The 21,376-nt window shown below is 34.1% G+C and overlaps 2 protein-coding genes across 2 annotated transcripts; both read right to left on the bottom strand.

The window, feature by feature from the left end:
* Positions 1–7,924: 7,924 nt before the first annotated feature.
* On the bottom strand, positions 7,925–12,231 carry LOC110941991 (calcium-dependent protein kinase 1). The gene is given in 8 exon segments (XM_035975797.1): positions 7,925–8,243; positions 8,399–8,566; positions 8,814–8,929; positions 9,760–10,439; positions 11,120–11,183; positions 11,283–11,399; positions 11,473–11,560; positions 11,773–12,231. Coding segments are annotated over 4 exon segments (1,194 nt in total). The 5' UTR covers positions 10,421–10,439; positions 11,120–11,183; positions 11,283–11,399; positions 11,473–11,560; positions 11,773–12,231; the 3' UTR covers positions 7,925–7,994.
* Positions 11,097–11,886, bottom strand: LOC118481041 (rac-like GTP-binding protein ARAC11). The gene is made up of 4 exons (XM_035976126.1): positions 11,773–11,886; positions 11,501–11,560; positions 11,283–11,399; positions 11,097–11,183 (listed from the first exon to the last, which is right to left on the bottom strand). Exons 1-4 carry the CDS (start codon positions 11,884–11,886, stop codon positions 11,097–11,099), a joined length of 378 nt encoding a protein of 125 aa, XP_035832019.1.
* Positions 12,232–21,376: the final 9,145 nt, after the last annotated feature.

Genomic DNA, 21,376 nt, shown 5'->3' with positions numbered 1-21,376 from the left:
TCAAAATAAGTCTCCTTATATATGCACCCAGGAGGAAACCCTAATTAGTTAATAATGGTAATAAGGCCCATCAACAATTACCAACTAATTATTTAATGGATTATTATATATTTTGATCCATATAATGTAAATGATTATAATGACCATATATAAATAAATATATTATTTATTTATTCTTACATTCTCCCACTTGGCCGAGTAATCATTTACTATGAGTATTAGATAAGCCTGATCAGGAGTTAACACTCATTTTAGCCTTAAACAAGTACTATAGCAGAAAAATACAGCCGTTGAATCATTATGCGACTCAGGACCCCCATTAATCATACTATAGCCTTAATTTAAAACCTAATCGTCATGATCAAAATACGCGTAAGCCCTTTGTTTGATTTGTAACTATATTTGTCTATATGCCATTATGCTAGCTTGACATATTCTTAGAGACATACAAAATCAAACTGATGAGGAAAATTAACTAACACTTAGTCATTCATAGTACGATATGCAATTGCGCACGACTATTAATTAATACCCGTCTATGAGCTCTCTTAATAAGACTTATGGGTAATAGCCCTTCAGTTATAGGATCCTTAAGCATATCATGAATGTATTCGATACAAAACTTAGTTTCCTCAATTCGTTCATAAACGAATAATTAATTGCGTATCGAAACATAATGCAGCACCTCTTGAACTGTTACTGTTCAAGGAGTTATGGTAGCTGACTTTATCACACTAATTCTTCAAAACATTAATTATATGGAGTTAATAAACTTATGAGTCCACTGATAAATTTCCAACAACATTTAGTGACTATATTATGTCGTTACAACTTAGGTTGTTAATATCAGTGCATTATGACTCCTCCATGAAATAGGTTTTGTCTGCTGACATAAAGATATACCCGAAATTACATTTTATAATCTTTGAATATCTCAAAGTTAGAGTAATAAACCGGTTTTAATTCTCACTTCTTCTTTAAATTGTAGTCTCTCGTTTCTTTTAAAGATATTGTAATACTTCATTAGATGCTACACATTAATCTAGACATATCTAGTGTGTTGCAATGTGAGTAATATCTAAACGAGTATAGACTTAAACTTACATAAGGCTTCCAATTGATGAAGCATAAGGAAATAATCTCATTTATCCTATTATCCTCTAAAGGAGAGCAGTATTTTGTCACATATGTAAGGACCCATTTAACGTTAAACTTATGGAACGGAACTAATATCCCATTGGGTCTATCTCAGTATGTTATGATATCAATCACGTAAGAGATATCTCTGAGGTTTATTATATCAAAGTTTGTGTTAACAATGCTTTGACTTATGTAACATATACTTGTCAAAAGAATGTCATCTATATAGACAAGTTTATTTTAGTTGCTCCCACTCATCTTGAGGTAGGTACATTAATCCACTTGATTCTTGATGAAAATAATTACGTTAGCTTTTCATCACATTATGATGTTTGCATTAACCCATACATGGATATTATTGGCTTATAGACAAACTGTTCTTTAACCTTCAGTTTGGAACTTTCAGGTTGTTTTATGAACAAGTAAATGTGTCATCCAATTTGTTAGGGAAAATTGTTTTTTTTTAATGTTCATCTAATGTAGCTTAAAACTATTATAAGCTACTAGAACAGTGATGATCATCAAAGAAATCTTTTGTTAGATATGTAATAAAGATTCTTTAATAATTTATCTCTTCCTGAGTACAACCTTTGACAACCAATCATGCCTCTTTGTGTCTTAACGCTTATATTAGGATTTGGTTTAGTTATGAACACTCTTAGGTAATTCAATCAAATCCCAATCGTTACACAAACACATAAAATCAGTTTTACTAGAAAACTGTTTTATTCTACTCAAATGATTGATTTACACTAATGGCTTAATTTGAAGAGATAGGATCAGTAAACATTTCCAAAATCCATTTCAACTTCAATTAGGGAGGTTATGTAATCATCAAAGTTAGTAGACTTTTAAACTTAGATGACCTCCTGAGTTGATTATTGGGTTCATTAGAAGTTTCAGTTTTATGGATTAGCTCTTGGTTAGGTTGCTATCATTTTAAGGATTCTAAGTTTATAAGAGTTGGTGCAGTATGGTATACAAGAGGTGTAATCGGAGTTAAATTCGGAGTGAGATTTAATGACACTCTTCCCCCCGCCTCTTGTATTCCTTGCAAGTCATGATAAGGACTTTGACTGCTCCTACTGACCTTAGAAATCTTTAGGAACTCAGCATGCGTAGGGTCAATATGTAACGACCAACAAATTCTAATAGAGAAACAAGTTAATGACGTTAGTCGTCGTGATTTCTCTTGTTGAGGATTATGTTAGTTTAGGTAAGAAATCTAAATGTGCCCACAATTAAGCAACAATGAAACTTTTGTAAGAGTAGCATTAGATTTTAATGAGACAAGTTTTGATAGAACAGTGTCGTGATGGAGCGGTGTCTTATACAAGAGGTGTAAATTTAGGTAATGTAAAATTTTTCACTCCCCCACCTCTTGCAACTATTGCAAGTTATTATTAAGACACTTAATGCTCCCACTGATCTTTAATATCTCTAGAATGCTACAAGAGAAGTTTCAATGAGCTACGTGACGTGAGAACCAATCACATATACGTTAGACTTTATTTGATTTCTTTAATGTCCAGATATCATAAGAAACTTTAAGGACATATTTAATAGAAATCTTATTAAGTATATATATGAAGAGATTTCTTCTAAGACCGTGGGCCATATGTGACAAAATTTAGATACAAGTTGATAGTCTGTTAAATGATAAATGATTTATGTCTGAATATTCCATTGGGAATAAGTTCCACGAATGTCAATGGATGACTTATGATGGACCCATGCTTATTCCTTAAGCCAAGTCATATTTTAGGGCTTTAACGTCATGATTTAAAATCACTTAAAATGAGATTATATGAAAAAATCATCCTCATTAACTATGTCATGATTTCTCATGAATTTTGGTTCTAATGGATGAAATTTATCAGTCTCATTTTCCTTTTGTCAAATTCTCATTTGCATGATGACAAAAGTTGTGAAAAAAGTAAGGTATCATCTAGTTTCATCTTAGTGATGTTTCTATCCAGATATTTAGAACAAATAAGAGGAGAGTTTAAGATAAGTGTGACCTTATGTTGACTATACAAACCTCACAACCTTCATAACATTGCTTAATTATGATACTATATTCTGAGTAATCTTCAGAATATATAAGGTATCGAAAAGCGTTGTTGGAAGACTGTTCATTATGGTTCTTATAGTCTTAACATTTAATTTTGTCACTAACTCTCATGTTAGTTATTTGTCGAGTTCTGGTAAGGAAACGTATGGAACTAGAGTCAACTAATCATGTGTTAATTGGAATATTAAAAAATTATCAGACTTAAATATCATTAGTATGTTACTATCTAATTAATTTATCCAACTGTTCTTTAGAATAATGGATAGTCTCGTTGCTTATGCCTAGTCTAATGACATAATTATGCAGTGAGATTTTTCCCTTGAAGAACCTTAACGTTGGGATTAGCACTTGTAATTTGTCTATGGACCTTAGAACAATCCTCTCTTAAGGTTTTAGTGGTTGTAAGGTGAATAACATCTTATTTTCCAGTTTTAAACATTTATTTCTATGTACATATGCTGCTTATCAACACACTCGTTATACTTTGGTATTTTGAGTGTTACAGTTGATTTATAAGGCATCAAATTTGTACAAGTGAAAATCTTAGTATGTAATGTACTGGAAAAATGTACTATTTCCATGCGTAAGCCCTTAACTTTATGGGTCATGGTATTCTACATTATAATATATTCACATATACCACTTAACTTTATAGTTTAGAATTTTAAAAGAAGGCATGCATCTTAGGAGTTCTAGTGATTATTCCATATATAAGAGATTAGTCTTAGGAAAATCTTAATCTGAAATAACTTTAGTGATAGCATTATGTTAGAGAGTTCTTGATTACCATAAGAGACATCATGTTCGATTTGTCCTGATCATCATGCTCTAATTTTCTTCTTTATAATCTTTATCAGAAGAGAGCAATAGGATCATCGTGTCTTAAGAGATAATCAAGGATTTAATTTAAGAGCTAATTCTAATAGAAACTTTAAATAAAGCAAACATTTTGGGTTTAGGAATTAGAGTGGATGAGATATATGTAGAAGTAAATTATAGTGAGTAAACTTATGGGTACTTAAAATAAGGCAGACGAAATGATCATAAAATTAAGTAAGGATCATTATGTGAAGTGATTGTGATATGTCTATTACTAACATCAAAATAATAGACTTAGTGAAGTCCTACTTAAACAAAGACAAATCAGCTTTGGCCAGAAGTGTAATCATTTAAGTATGTGTGCAAAGTAATCGTGACAAATCAGCTTTGGCCAGAATTGAGACAATCACTTTAGTTACGCACTTGTCAAGCATGCTAAACATAAATGAATTAAATCAGCTTTGGCCAGAATTAAGACATTTCACGTTTGTAATGCATACTCAACATAGCTTTCATAATACTTGAACAATAAATAGATGTATTAAATCAGCTTTGGCCAGAATTAATACATCAGAAGCTCATTCAAGTAAAGCTATTTTGGTTTTGCAAAAATTATCTGATTCTGATAAATTAATTAAGTGTTAACAAAACCAAGTATTTAATAGCAAACCACCTTTTAGTTCACATTTAAACAGCCTAAGTTCTGAGATCTCGAGTGAGGTCTCGAGTCATGGTCTCGAGTCATGGTTTCGACTGAGTTTTGAGATCTCGAGTTAGTTATGAGGTCTCGAGTCGCAACCTTAGTCTCGAGTTGTAGCGTTATTATCTCGAGTAGCAACCTTGGTCTCGAGTAGCAACATCAGTCTCGAGTAGCAACCTTAGTCTCGAGTTATGACCTTATGGTTTCGAGTAGCAACCTCATGGTCTCGAGTAGCAACCTCATGGTCTCGAGTTATGACCTTATGGTCTCGAGTAGCAACCTCATGGTCTCGAGTAGCAACCTTATGGTCTCGAGTTATGAAGTTTTGAGAACCTGATGATTTCGAGTCGAGATCTTATAGTCTCGATTCGAGACTGATGATCTCGATTTCACTGTTAATAGCTGTTTTGTGATAATAACTGAAACTCGAACTTTTAGGGATTGTGGGATAATGTTTCCTGTTATATTGCGGATCTAAACTTATCAAATATTTCGAAAATAATAACTGAATATCCTTTAACAGTTTTCGAAAATTTAATAGATAAAAATTTAGATCAAACATTAGAAAAACATCCACTAATCCAAATTATATTCCAAAATAAGGGAATTTTCGAGTTTTCGCTTAGAACAATATGATGAACCCTAAAAAATAAAAACATAATTCTGGGTTCCGAAATCTAAATTTTAAGAATTTTGTTAACAGATTTCGAATATTAGGTTTGTCCATTAAGATTTCGAGTCAAAACATTAATTCATTAACTTCCGAAAACAGTGATTTCGGCAACAAAACTCGAAAAGTCGTGACTTTTCAAGGCTTTAACAATTTCGTTTTCCAGATTTTTGATCCCAGAATAATGGATACAAAACCAGAACTGATTTATCAACATATGCTCTGATACCACATGTTGGTCAGTTCTGTTTAGGCATGATGGAAAACATGAAAACATACCTGATTGCATCAGCACAAGCCAGCAGAGAATCCAGATGGAGATGTAGCAACAGTGTTTGACATAGTTGTCAGTTTGGTTTGGTTCCTCCTTAGGGTGCAATCTAATGATGGTGATGAAGAAACCGAATAAGGGAGTTCGGTTATGGAGATGGAGGTCGATTTGATGTTATGAGTAATTAGGTTATGTGTCTAACCTTATAACCTCAAAATAAGTCTCCTTATATATGCACCCAGGAGGAAACCCTAATTAGTTAATAATGGTAATAAGGCCCATCAACAATTACCAACTAATTATTTAATGGATTATTATATATTTTGATCCATATAATGTAAATGATTATAATGGCCATATATAAATAAATATATTATTTATTTATTCTTACAGTACGTCTATGAACTTTCCAGGAAGTGGGTACACATATAGTAGGGCTTCGTTCGTTGATCTTTGTGATATTTCTTAAGGGGTGTTTGGGATTGCTTATTTTAATGACCTTTTTTTTGAACGGATTTTAATGACTTATTAGTTTATTAACTTTTTGAAAAGTTGCAAGATGTTTGGCATAAAATCATTATGTGAGAGAAAAAGTCAATAACTCACTCTATTATGACTTACTAGTGGGGAAGCCCGCGCGTTGCGGCGGGTGTCCGGACTGATATCAGAATCAATTATGATGTCTATTATGAACCACAAAACGGACAATCATCAAAACGGACCACAAACAACGTCCAGCTTTTTTTTCCTTGCCTGTCACCTGTTTTTACAATCACCACCATATTCATGTCTCAGACAACAAGGTTTCAAACCAAAAACTTGGATTTTTGTACCAATTTAACTATTACTTGCTAACTGCTATAATAGAATTAGGACATTTACGCATAATTCAATTCAATGTGATTAGAAAAACATGATCCTTTATAACATAGGGTCATAATTTTAACAATTTGGGCTTAATTTCTTAGCAACTTGATTTCTACTTTTAACATATTTTTAGCCCACTCTATGTATGTGTCTATTTTATTTTTTGACATTTGGCTTTCATATCGCGATATATTACTCTTTTTAACCTACTGTATTTTTTTTATATAAGGATGATGTTTTTATTCTTAATAGGTTCGATGAAATTAATGGATGATCAAATCTTACAAGCATTTTTGTTTGTTTTATGTAATAACGTTAAATTAGAGTGTGCTAACTTGTTTTTGGATGGCTTTTTTTTTTTTTTTTTTTTTTTTTGTACAGCTTATTTATTTATTTAACTTTTTGTGTATTTCATATAAGGGCCCAATAAAACCCAAACCATGAAACTGTTTACCGTTGGTAACGGTTCGGTTTCGCTTTTCCATAAAAAACTGTTATTAAGGGTTTGGCTCAAGGTTTGACTTAAAAACTGTCAAAACCGGACCGTAAACACTCATACAAAAAGTTAAAACACGGTCACTTTGTGAGGGTACATTGGGAAAATGAGAACTAATGATCTATTGTGAGGGTAAATTGGAAAAATGAGAACTAATGATTTATAGAATTTTGGTCTTAATGATCATACGTGTGTGTGTATATATATATATATATATATATATATATATATATATATATAGGGTAATGCTAGACAAAAAACCCTAAAAATTTTAGGAAACTCTGGAAACTCAAAGCTCCTGACTTTTTTTTTTGAAAAAAATAACACATGTAATATACATGTTTTTAAGAGTTTTGGGCCAAAAAAAAAACAAAAAAGCGCCGAGTACTTTTTTTTTTAAAAAAATAAACAAGTTCCAAAAACTTCGTTGACTAACATGTGTTAGACAAAAAATGCTGAAAGTTGCTGAAATTTGTTTTTTTTTTTAAAAAAAACCCTTCGGCGCTTTTTTGATTTTTTTGGCTCAAAACTCTTAAAAACATGTATATTACATGTGTTATTTTTTTCAAAAAAAAAAGTCGGGAGCTTTGAGTTTCCCGGGTTTCCTAAATATTTAGGGTTTTCTATATAGCCCAACCCTATATATATATAGAGAGAGAGAGAGAGAGAGAAAGAAGCAACACTAATTTGGAATGTAGGGCGAGTTGGGTGGGATATTAAAGGGGCCAAAACATGTATGTCGACCGTGAACACTTTTTTGTTATTCTTCTAATTTCTTCATAGATGATTATTTACATTATATATGATTACCGAAAATAATTCTTTTTGGGTGACTTTCGACTCGTTTTCTTTTTGACGCGTTAGATAACAAAACGCAAATCACCCCATTCAAAAGTAAAAAAACTCGAAATTACCACCTCTATGAAATACACGGCAAATCATAACAAAAAGATAGGATTAAGCACATCTTGAAATACACGGCAAATTATCTTGGTAAACATCTTGAATTAATTCTTCGAGGGGAGCGTTAATGCCAAATTCATCACACGCTTGTTGAAGTTCATGAGCGTTTATATGACCACTTCCGCCTTTATCAAAGTACGAAAACGCCCCAAACAAATGATCCTCTTTCTCAATTTTATTCAGATGCAATGTTGCAGCAACAAATTCCCCATAATCAATTGTTCCACTATTATCTACATCCGCCTGTGTTGAAAAAGACCGCATATTAAATTTCTAACATCAAACAAACTACTTTTCAACTTCAAAATATAAACTTTATTCAGATTATAAAATCTTCAACAATATTAAACCTCTAAGATAAATTAAAGCAAAAAATAAGTGTTTTAGTTAGGGCTTACTTCTTGCATGAGATAATAAATTTCTGATTCCTTAAGGTTAGCACCGACTCTTTTTAATCCCGCCTTAAGTTCCTCGAAAGTAATTTGACCACTGTTGTCCGCATCGATCATTTGAAACATTAGTTTTAGCCCCGCTATTTCTTTTTCAGATAAGCTCTCTGCAATAACCTAAACATTAAAAAAAAACTCAAGTCAATTTTTTTGTGACACCCTTTGACCTTTTAGGCCAACCAAAGATATGTTCAAATTCATAAATGATAAGGTTTTTAGTTAGATATCAAATACAATCATTTTCATAAATTATAGTAATTAATTATAAAGCTGAAAGTAATCAGGATTTGTTTAACACCGTTACACACATTGCCAAATTTAATGTTGAAAGTTAATCGGTTTGACCTTAGAAAGTCAAACTTACCCTGGGAGCCATTTTCTTTAGCTTGTTCATGGCTGAAAATTGTTTCATTCGACTTAGAACTGCGGAATCAAGAGGCTTGTCAGGGGCTACACCGTCAATTTGAACCCAAGGATGGCCTGTAAAAAGATAAAAAAAAAAAAACGAGTCGATATTTTTAAGTTAATCTGATTAAATTTTGCTTTGGTAGAAGAAAACAAATGGATAACTACATTCTCATATTTATTAAAGAGTAGAAATGAAAGGAAAAAAGAGCTGCAAAAGAAACATGACCGCATGGTTTAAAAATCATGAAAAGCAAATTCAAGTGCTTAGGAACTCCTAATTTGCTTTAATGAAAATATTGAATTATCGTGTTACTAACAGTTATTGTAACCATACTTAATATATTAAACATGTCAACTAAACGTCGAAATTAAGTGGGTCGATTTGGGTTATGGCTTTATCCCTCAAAGGTCAAATCAAAATTAGGCATTTTTATGCTTGCGGTTTCGTGAACCTTCTTATTTTGAAAGTTTTGGATTATTATCGCACTATTTTGTAACCGTATTTAACCCATTACCAATTTATTAAAAATGCATAAAATGGGTAAAGAGAGTCAACTATAAAGGAAACGGGTCAAATAGGTCGAAAGTTGCCCAAAGTAAAAGTTCATCAATCATTTTGTTATCACACAGTGTAACTTACTAAATAAGTAAGTTTCTTATACTTTAGAGTCAAGATAATCAGATAATATTACAAAAATGATTATCAACAACACTGATTATAGTGATCGGGAAAACTTGATAATATGGTCATGAGTTCTAACTATGTAGGGTCAAAATTAACATATTTGGATAAATGATTATTATAAATGCATAATTAACATATAAGTAACTTATCATCTAATTCTTCAAGTCTAAATAATCACATATTAAATCAATTCCAGCAAAAATAACTTAAACCATACCTGGCGTAAAGAAAACCGATAATCCAAAATCAATAGTTTTCAAAAGTGCATCTTCGTCCTTATCCACAAGCAAGAAATTCTCAGGCTTTAAATCCCTATGCATAACCCCTAAAGAATGACAAGTTTCCATAACACCAACAATCGTTCTCCTAAGCTCCGATGCCTTTTTCTCCGTATAATGTCCGATTTGAATAATCCTAGCGAAAAGCTCGCCACCCGCACATAACTCCATAACAACATGAACCGCGATTGCATCCTCATAAGCCCCTTTTATCGCTATAACATTAGGGTGACCCGCCAAATGATGCATTATTTGAATTTCTCTTCTCACATCTTCAACATCTTCGTCAGTCAACAGTTTTCATTTTGCAATCGATTTGCAAGCGTAATGTTGACCCGTTGACTTTTTCGTACAAAGAAAAGTTGTGCCAAATTGCCCTTGGCCCAATTTTATCCCCAATGTGAAAAATTCCTTCAAAGAACCAGTTTTTCGTTGTAAAACTGAATCGGTTCGAAACCCAGCACTTGATACCCGCTTCATTGGAGGACCTTTTTTGGGCTTCGCAGGTTGTTCTTGTTTCTTTTCGGGTTTCGGAATCGTTATCGGTTCAGGCGGCTTGTTGTGAACCGGTAATAGTGATTCGGGTTGTAAGACTAACATTTATGAATAAAAATATTACCTGTAAACTAATGTGTTAGGGTGTAAATGGTCAAATCAAAATGAGTTATATTTCAACAACGGGTCAAGTCACAAACCGGCTGGCTATCTAAGACAAAATCTAGTTTAGGAATGTGGTGTTGGAGCTAAGGACGAACTTTGTATGCAAAAGAAAAAAACAATACATTATGATCAATCACCTATGCTACAAATCCGTTGAACACCAGCACGCTACTATATTACGCAGCTGATGAATAAACGAAGTGTTATAAAAGTGATCAATATGCATCACACGTCACTGGTTGTACCCAAATAATGCACGCCAAACATGAGATTATTGAATTTTATTACTCTGCTTGGCTTAAACCACCATCAAGAAGAGATGCAACTCAACAGGTAACAAAATTTTACATAATAATATTAACTATATAATATAAATTCATTACACTAAATACAAAACTTTTATATCTACAAAATGAATAGGCTCATTTATGCTCGGGAGTCTAATCAAGCTCAATATGTAAGGTCCGGCCCGAGCTCGTTTATTAAACAAGCTTCAATTCAAACTCGAGCCTGGGTTCGGGCCCGCTTAAGCTCAGCTCAATTTGAGCTTTTAGCGAGCCGACCTCAAGTAACTTGGCTCGTTTACAACCCTGCCCCTATTATACGAATGAAAAGTTTATGGCCGAAAAAATGACTCACCGAGTTTCGTCCCAACAAGAACGATTGGGACACCAGGGGCGTAATGCTTCAATTCTGGAATCCACTGATAACATAAATAACAAAAATACGCAATAACTTTTAAGTCCAAATTATCAGTTATTTTAGGAGTTACAGAAAGACATATAAAAAAGAGGACTTTCACCTTCTTGGAGACGTTTTCATAGCTGGCTTTGCTAATGAGAGAGAACGCCAAAATGAAAACATTGGCCCCATGATAACTTAACGGTCTTAATCTGTTATAATCCTCCTGTCCTGTTTGCTACAACACATGATCAATGTGTGAATCAAACAGATATTATGAAGTTGAATAATACAGATTTTCATAAGGTTACCTGCAGTGTCCCACAAGCCTAGATTAACCGTGTCGCCATTGACAACCACATTGGCACTGAAATTATCAAATACCGTTGGGACATAATCCTGTTTAAACCACATTCAACAAAGGGTGTTAGCTCAGATGCGATGAACTGAATGTGAGGTTTAACTACAAAACATGCTTGTGTTCTAACTTTCATATGAGCAATTTCCAAATGAATGAAACCAATTACAATAAAAAAGACAAATCAACAATCAGCTGCAATGAGGAATTAAAAATCAACAAATCAAATTAAAACAAAAACAAAACAACTTACGACATCGAGAGATTGGAGAGCATCAACCATGGCGACATTGGTGATGTTATCAGGGATCTTGTTCAGTTTGCAGAGAGATTGAAGCTCTGTTCTGGTAAGGCTGTGGAAATCCATGAGATCCGAAAATTAGGGTTTGTTGAAGCAACGAGGGTAATTCGCAAGCAAGAAAGACCCTAATCTGCGCTTGACTGGGGTTCTATATGAACATGAGGGAGCGACGCTTGGTTGGGTGGGATGGAAACGCACGAATGCTTTAGTTTCAGCATTCAATCACCTGCAATAATGTGGAAGAGAAGCGTATGTGTTGAAATACCAACATTACCCCCTTTGGCGTCTTAAACTTGAGTGGATATTCCAAATTTCATGGCTTTAAGCACCTTGTACATGTTGCTTTAAAATTGATACACATGGTAAAATTACCATCTTGTACATCACTTCTCCTTTTTATAATAGTATAGATTAAATTTTTCAAAAAGTCATAAGTTGTTTTGAAAAGCTAAGTCAAACATGACCTTAGTTTTTAGTCCATGAAAAGACTTCATGATCAGGGCCGGCCCTGAGAATTCATCTTCCCTGTTCGAGCTCGAAAAAACTTGCCCTTAGGTCATAACTAAATAAAAAATTTAAAAACCCAAAAAATGACTTCTTTTGATGTTTTTCCCATCCGGATGCTTGTTTAGGAGCCATTAACGCCTAAATAATCATTAATCGACAAAGTTTGTATCAAATTAAGTTAACGCCTAAATAATGTTCGACAACATAAATGAACTGAATTCGATATAACTTAACTGAAATCGACATAAGTTAACTGAATAAATGAATTCGACATAATAACTGAAATCGAAAATCAATCCTAAATCATAAGTTAAGTGATTTCGACATAAGTTAACTAACTGAAATCGTAAATCAATCCTAAATCATAAGTAAACTGAATTCGACAATTGATTTTTAGTTGTTTACCTGTGAACTGATCCGACTCAGACACTCAGTGATCGAAGGCTGTGCTGTGACTGTGAAATCAAAGGCCTGCTGGCTGTGTCTCTGGTCGAACAACACCTAAAAAATTGCAGAATGATGATGATCGAAGGCCTGCAGTGCTCTGTCTCTGATCTCGATTATCCTGTATTCCTGTTCCTGTGCGACGTTTCATTACCCAGTCCCGGATGAAAGAGTTGCCGCCCAGAATTCTTTTTTTTATTAGTTTTTAGAAAATATTTGGGTATTGGGCTCACTAACCTAATGAGCTAAATAGTTTAAACAATATGATTTTTTTAAGTGAGCCTATGTTAATATTTTTTTAGTTATACCCTATTAATTTTTTTTACATATATAATATCGGATTTTTTTTTTTTAAATTACGTACCCAGCGAAATCACAGGCCCTGTTCGGCTGTCCTCCCCGCCCTCTTTCAGGGACGGCTCTGTTCATGATGACGGAGTTGCACCCAATTGAAGGGAATAAAAAGCTTTATTATCATTTTGTGGTCCCATATACATACCTAGATTTCAGCTTAATAGCTTTTGATAGGGAAAGGATCCACTAAAAAGTGGATTTTGCCTAAGTCGTCTAAGAAGGAGTGTGAAGATGACATGTGACACTCCTAATAAGTAGGAATGAAGGACATTTTGATCCTTATAAATAGGAGTGAAAATGACATGTGGCACCCCTTTTGTTTTTTAAAAATACAACAAAAAAATCTAGTACAAAAAAATCTAGCACAAAAAATCTAGTACAAAAAAATCTAGCACAAAAAATCTAGTACAAAAAAATATAGTACAAAAAATGTAATACAAAAAAATATAGCACAAAAAATCAAGTACAAAAAAATATAGCACGAAAAATTTAGCAAAAAATGTAGTACAAAAAAATCCAGGACAAAAAATTGAGAAAAAAAAAATTTAAGAAAAAAATTCAGCACAAAAAATTTAGCAGAAAAATATAGTACAAAAATCCTGCACAAAAAATGTTATACAACATAGAAATAGAACACATTTTAGTGGGTTTTTTTAGTCTTCATATTTTATATAGCAATATGGTACTCAAATTAAAGATAAAAAGACGCTCGATTTTACGGTGAAACTTTTATAAAAAAGTAATGTCGTATAAAAAAGTTATGAACGTTTAAAAAATAGGGGTGGAATCATAAATAGGATTTTCCCAAGATACCCTTGCTCTTCTCCTTTCTCCTACACTTTCATCTTAACTATTGATTTGAAAAATAAATGGTTAAAATTACTTCTCATCCTACTTAGCCAAAATAAACTTTTTATTTGATCTTACCCCTTAGGTAATAACAATGATGTTTTAGAGTTGGCCAAGTATGTAACCAAACACAAACTTATAGATATTTACATTAAATGTGATGAGACTAAGGGGCTGTTTGTTTACCTTTTAATGGGGCTCTTAATGGTTCGGACCTCTTACTGGTTCAGCATTTAATGGTTCAGACTGTTTGTTTCACGAGCAAATGTCTGAATGATTCAGACATTTGCCACTGAATGATTAAGATTTATACAGAGTCTGAATGGTTAAGACCTCTAATCTGAATTGGTCAGACATTTGCCCCTGAACGATTAAGCATTATACAAGCTCTTAATGATTCAGACCTCTTACTGATTCAGCACTTAATGGTTCAGACCTCGTACTGATTCAGCACTTAACCATTCAAATGTTGCCAAACAGCCCCTAAGTCAAATACTTCACATCTCTACAAAAACTAAGAGTTGTGATTGAAGAATCGGATCGGTGTAGATGGGCATAACTTTCAGCTAAATACCCATTACCCCTTTGGCCCTTTAACTTTAAACATTTAAAAATATAACCTAATTAACAAGTCATTATTAGCAGCAGTTTGGAATTGAAGAAGAATTGGGATCAACATCTAATCGTTTGTGGATAATTGATTAAGCGATTAACAAGTTAACCCCCAGCTCTGCGTTGAATTGCCCCTATAGGTACCGATTAAGAAAACGATTGTTTCAACTCATTTTTTTATTCCCTTGAGGCGGTCCCATCGATAGACAGACGTTTAGGCTTTAAGGTAGCGTTTGGTATGAAGGAATGGAAGGTGGAATGGAATGGATCATTCTGATGGCATGAAAATAAACATGTTTGGTTATCATATGGTAATGGAATGGAGCATTCCAAGGGAATGTAACTCCTTCCAAATATAATAATTTCCATTCCTTGGTATGTAGGTGTTTTTTTTCCATTCCCTCAAGGAATGGAAAGGAATATGTTATTATTATTATTATTATTATTATTATTATTATTAATATATTTATACTTATACTTTTATTTGTATTTATATTTATATTTATTAATATTCATACTAATATTAATATATATGAAAAATCTATTACTAATTTTTTATCATTAATATATTATTGTTATTATTATTATTATTATTATGATTATTATTATTGAGTCAATTATATTTTTGTCGTTTTTAATACAGTTGTGTTTCGTTACTTCCTCTTTTTTTGTTTATCAAATTGTACAAAGTAATAATTCATTCTATTCACATATGAGTAACCAAACATCACAATGGAATGGAATGATCCATTTCATTCCGTTGTCCATTCCATTACCTCGTCCATTCCATTCTCTCATCTGTTCCATTACCCCATACCAAACAGACCCTAAAGGTAATTGAATTTCTAATTTTAGTTAGTTACTTTGAGTTTCATTACAACTAATGGGTAAAGTTCTTGTACAAATAATCTTAACATACTAAACATACAAATTGAAGGAAAACTCAAAAAGACAAGGTGATATTTTTGTAATTATCAATAACTATCAAACTTACTCTACAAATATACCTAAAAAAACCTAACCACTCCCCCCACCCCCAAAAAAAACCTAACCCCCCCCCCACCCCCCAAAAACCTAAAAAAAACCTACCCCCCAAAAACCTAAAAAAACCTAACCCCCCCCAAAAAAAAAACCTAAAAAAACCTAACCCCCCACCCCCAAAAACCTAAAAAAACCTAAACCCCCCCCACCCACCCCCAAAAACCTAAAAAAAACCTAACCCCCCCCACCCCCCCCCACCCAAGCTAAAATGCTAAAAACTAAAAACCCCAAAAAACCTAAAAAATCTAAAAAAATAAAAAAAAAACACACAAATTATTTTATTTTATTTTTTTAACATTTTTTATTAAAAAATCGCTACTTTTAGTAGCAGCCAAAAAAATTTTTTTTTTTTTTTTGCTAACGAAATGTAGCGATTTTTTAATAAAAAATGTTAAAAAAAAATTTGTGTTTTTTTAGGTATTTTTGGTTGTAACTTTGATAGTTGGTGGTAATTACAAAAATGCCAACTTGTCTTTTTGGGTTTTCCTTCAATTTGTATGTTTAGTATGTTAAGATTATTTGTATTTGATTTTTTGCCTACAACTAATTAGTCCAAGATTAGATCAAGGTTAGTAGAGATCATGTTGATGCTAATGTTAATAGAGATCATGATTTTAAATTTTATTGAAATGTTTGCTCCAATAACTTGGGATGGACTTAATTCAGACATGATTAAAATTTTGATAGATAAAAGTTCCTAAACGAGATTATGCTATTGACAAGTGTCAAAAGGATATGGTTTTTCTGTAACTTTTGTATGGTAGAATCAAATAAGGAAAAATGTGCTAGAAAATATCTTTGTAGATGATTTTTGGTATATTAACAGTTTTACGATATCTAAGTGAACAGATTTTCTGATTTTAACTCAAATGGCAACTCAAATTATATACTAATAAAACATAAACTCAATGAACAGTAATTATATACTAATAAAACATAAACTCAATGAACAGTAATTGAGTTTATTTTTTATTAGTATATTCAATTAATTAAAATGGGGTATGGGGCGGGGTTGTGACGTGGGTTGGGTACAAACGTCCAAGTCACCATCCCGGGTGGGCTTGGGTTTCGGCGTGGCCCCTTAGGCGCGGGTTTCAGCCCGGGCGTTGGGCGGGGCTACCACAAGTAGCCGTTTGGGCTAGCCGTTTGCCAACAACTATGTGTTTAAAAAAAGATTTAGGAAATATTAGAATATGTGGTATGGGGCGGGGGTTGTGTCGTGGGTAGAGTACAAACGCCCAAGTCACCACCCCGGGTGAGCTTGGGTTTCAGCGTGGCCCCTTGGGCGGGGGTTTCAGCCCGGGCGTTGGGCGGGGCTATCAAAATGACATGGTTGGATCTCATTGGCCAAGACAAGTAGCCGTTTGGGCTAGCCGTTTGCCAACAGCTATGTGTTTAAAAAAAGATTTAGGAAATATTAGAATATGGGGTATGGGGTATGGGGCGGGGGTTGTGGCGTGGGTTGGGTACAAATGCCCAATTCACCACCCCGGGTGGGTTGGGTTTCGGCGTGGCCCCTTGGGTGGGGGTTTCAGCCCGGGCGTCGAGCGGGGCTAACGGCTATGTGTTTAAAAGAAGATCTAGGAAATATTAGAATATGGGGTATGGGACGGGGGTTGTGTCGTGGGTTGGGTACAAACGCCCAAGTCACCACCCCGGGTGGACTTGGGTTTCGGCGTGGCCCCTTGGGCGGGGGTTGTATTTGAGGGTAAAAATCGGTTAATACCGGTGCCGAACCGGTACCGAAAATACGTGACGTTTTAGTTTGAGTTACTTTTTGTTATTTGACATGTTTTGTCATTCTTATAGAACGATTTGGTTTAGCGCGCCGCAACGCGCGCGCATGATAAACAACTAGTTAGAAGATAATACTTTCTGATGTAATGATATGTTACATTTATACTCTCTTAACTTTGTATGAGGGAAGAAATGTTAACCAATCTACTAAAAAATTCGTCAATTTTGGGTCATGTTATATAACGGGTCAAACAGACGAAAAAAATAAAAATAAAAACTAGATGGAAAGGAAACCGGTCAGATAGGTCGGTAGGTCAGATGGTTCAAAATTCAAATGTCTCCGTAAGTGTATACAAATGCTTACTACCTCCTAAATCATTTTATTCTAATTTTTTAGGGGTGTCTTGTTCCCACACCCTCTATATCTTATTTTCACATCCCCTAGTGTATACGGGTCGTATACACTTATACGGCCCGTATAGAATGTTTTTGAATAGGAAAATACGCAGAGAATGTTTTTTTGAATTTATTATATACGACCTGTATATAGTTATACGAGCCGTATACATCGGAATACGATTTGTAAAACGTATACGGCTCAATGGATTTATTTTGGGAGGTTTGTGATGTTACCACATTTATACGGGCCGTATAACTGTATACGGGCCGTATATAATGGTGTTTTTTTCAAGTATCACGTTTTTTCCGGTAAAAACACAATCATTCTAGGGTTTTTAAACTCTTCATCAACTTTAACAATGTCGATCAATATTGATCAGAACACGCCACTTAAATTGGAGCACAGGTAGAGTAACGTTACCGATCAGTCCGTTGATGGAAACTGTAACAACTCTCATTAAAAAATTATTATTTATTATGTTAATTATCCAATAGGAAACCCTAATTGAGACCCCCAAGTGATTCTGTATAAACCGTAAAATTTTCAGAACAATCAGAATCAGGATCAGGGCCCCTAAAACTCAAGGGGGTATTCCTTATTAACGATTATCTTCATAAGTTACTGTAAAATGCGAGATTCTTCGATCCGTCGACTCAGCTGAGCTACAAACACACGTGGCAACCCTATGATAAGATGTGACCCGTCGCGTCACGCGACGCCCAAAGGTGACCCCTCGCGTCACGCGAGGGGGTCAAATTCTCAGTATAAATAGAGGGGTTTGGGACTTGAATTTCTGCGTTTGTTCGACGTAAAAAATTCATTTTCTACATTGAGTTATCTTCTATTTACTACCAAACACACACATAAGCTCGAATTCTGCTACGATACCGGGTATTAACTCGATCGCTGCTACGATTCAATGTCCGATCGATTGAAACTATCCGATGAATGTTTAAGTGCTGCTCAAACCCGGGTTATACTTTGTCATTCGTCGTGATTCCGACAAGATGTTTGAGTGTCGCCCGAACTCGGGCTATACTCTGTCATTCGTTGCGAATCCGCTGGATGTTTAAGTATCGCACTTTGTCATTCGTCGTGAGGATTTTAATCTCGTGAGCTTATCGTAAAAGTTGTATTCAGTTACTTACCTAGTTTCGTGTGCATTATTGTTTAAATTAGGTTATCAGGCTTATTAGTAGGCTAAACTCTACCCCATACACTTACAATCCAAGTAGATGTTAATTCTCAGAAGAATTTGAATCAGGAAGCTTGTTAAATCAATACTGCATGCTTATAATGTGAGTCATTCTCTTTTTACCAAACTTGCTTTCAAAATCATGTTTATTTTCAAAGTTATAATTACAGGGATTAAGTCTTTGTAGTCTTCATTACAGCCAGTATGTGGGGTTTTGTATACATTACTTGATAACCGTCACCATTGGACAACGAGTTAGCCAAGGGGTGATATGACCATAGTCACAGACACCATTGGACAACGAGATAGCCAATGGGTGGTCGAGTGACAAATACCGTGGGTATATAGTTGACATATAGAAACATTGTAATCGCTCTTAACACTGTAAATTATAACTATGGGTTATTTTGTGCAAACTGAATGAACTCACTCAGTATTTCCTGCTGACAAAACCTTTTTAAAACGCGTTTCAGGTAATTGCAGTAGATCGGAATAAGAATTGGATACGGCACCAAAAGGCTTACAGAAGTGGCTTAATTTATCAATTCAATTAAATTATGAAAAGTTGTTTTATGTATTCGGGTTTATCCCATATTAAAGCTACCTTTGTAAAACATGGGTTTATCCCATCTATTTAATAAATAAAATTCGGTGTTTCTAAACTCTGATATTTTTCCTAACTCACGGTCCTGATGAAATTTCCGCTGCAATGTTTTTCAAAATAACCACCGGTACCACTTGGCTGCTCGCGGCTCCCGATTCCGTCCAGCGTGGGGTCGGGGGTCGTGACAGAAGGTGGTATCAGAGCCACTGATATAAGCCAATAGGTGTTGTGATAATAATACCTAAGCCTAAATAAAAGAGTTAGGAAATTGCTATTAACTGGTAGCACACATGATAGCATTTAGACTTGAACTTAAGAAAAGATGCCTTAGTATAAGCTTTGAGATAAGCTAAATACTTGTGTAAATAAAGTGTGATATAATTTTTGGTATGCCATGAGACTGATAACTAGAACGTTGCAAGTATAATAAATAAGCAATAACACTTGACCACTGTTATTTCTTATTTATTAGTACTACTTTGTTCTAGAACATGATCCGTCATGTGAAGACTAATTTACTTAGTCCTTGTTGAAAGTCATAATGCACTTTCCAAATCATGATTTAAGAAAGAAATACTATTTATGGGAAAAACAAATTTCTTCTCCGGCAAGACTGGGTATGGTGTAGCAGACTCTCCAGCTTGTCCGGATATAACGGGGTTACCTCTCCGGCTAGAACCGGGTAAGAAGGTATATAATATGTCAACCAAGTGACAAGATTTCCCTAAATAGTATCATGACCAGATATCTGACTGGTTCTTGGAGATATGAATCCGCTAAATACATTGACCTTATAAAGGGTATGTATATTACAGTATGTGAAATATGTGATTATATAGATATGTATATCTATAAGGAAATCCAAAAACTATAAGGATTGACAATTTGGAATAAAGCACAAGCATATGTGTCAATAATAAATCTAGATTCTTTTATCAAGAATCTCTTACATATATCGATATCAAACATTATTTCGTTTAATCATCTACCTCGTAACTTAAGCGACAATAATAACAATGGAAACCCATTAAGATTGGGACACCATCAAAAGTATAAGAATTTCCAATGCGTTACCATAAACTATTAACGCAAGTAAGAAACATGTAAAGTTGTGCTAGTATACAAGAAAACACATGAAACTTAAATTATACGTCCACAGACGTCGAAGTATATCACACACGACTTTCAAGGCAAGACCTTTGGAAAATATAATTGGCATGACGACTCCAAATGCGAATCCTGTCAGTGGAAGAACTATTAATCAAAAAGTAGCACTTGGCCATGTGATCCTACAAATAACACGAATACTTGCTGAGGTAAGATAGAACAAGATTTCACAACAATCGGTGCACAGTCTAATCAGAGTCATAATTATTATCACTGAAAAAGGAGTCACATACCTTTGCAACTCCCTCTATTTCATTTTATTCGACATTCCATGATAACGTCACTTAACAACGGTTATCACACAAAATCCCAGATAAAATTCTTAAATTTCTTTTATTAAAATTCTGACCTCTGTGAAGAGACTTTCGCGTTTCTACTTCCCCTAATGGTCATCATACCATGAGGATTTCTTTCATAGTAGCGAATATTGATCTATTTCGTTTCTTGGTAAATCCACACGTTACACATGCACTGTTTGTTGCACATGTGGTTCATTTGAGTTATGAAGACCATAGGAAGGCTTCATTCCAATTTGTTGTTTTATCAAAAGTTCAAATCTCATTTTGCTATACTTGATTTTTGCATTGTAAACCGCATTTTTGCAAAATGATAATTCTTTGATATTGAATCGATGAATTTCCTGAAA

Source organism: Helianthus annuus, chromosome 8 (assembly GCF_002127325.2).
Source record: "Helianthus annuus cultivar XRQ/B chromosome 8, HanXRQr2.0-SUNRISE, whole genome shotgun sequence".
Classification (NCBI taxonomy): Eukaryota; Viridiplantae; Streptophyta; class Magnoliopsida; order Asterales; family Asteraceae; genus Helianthus; species Helianthus annuus.
This window is presented reverse-complemented; position numbering and strand designations above follow the sequence as displayed.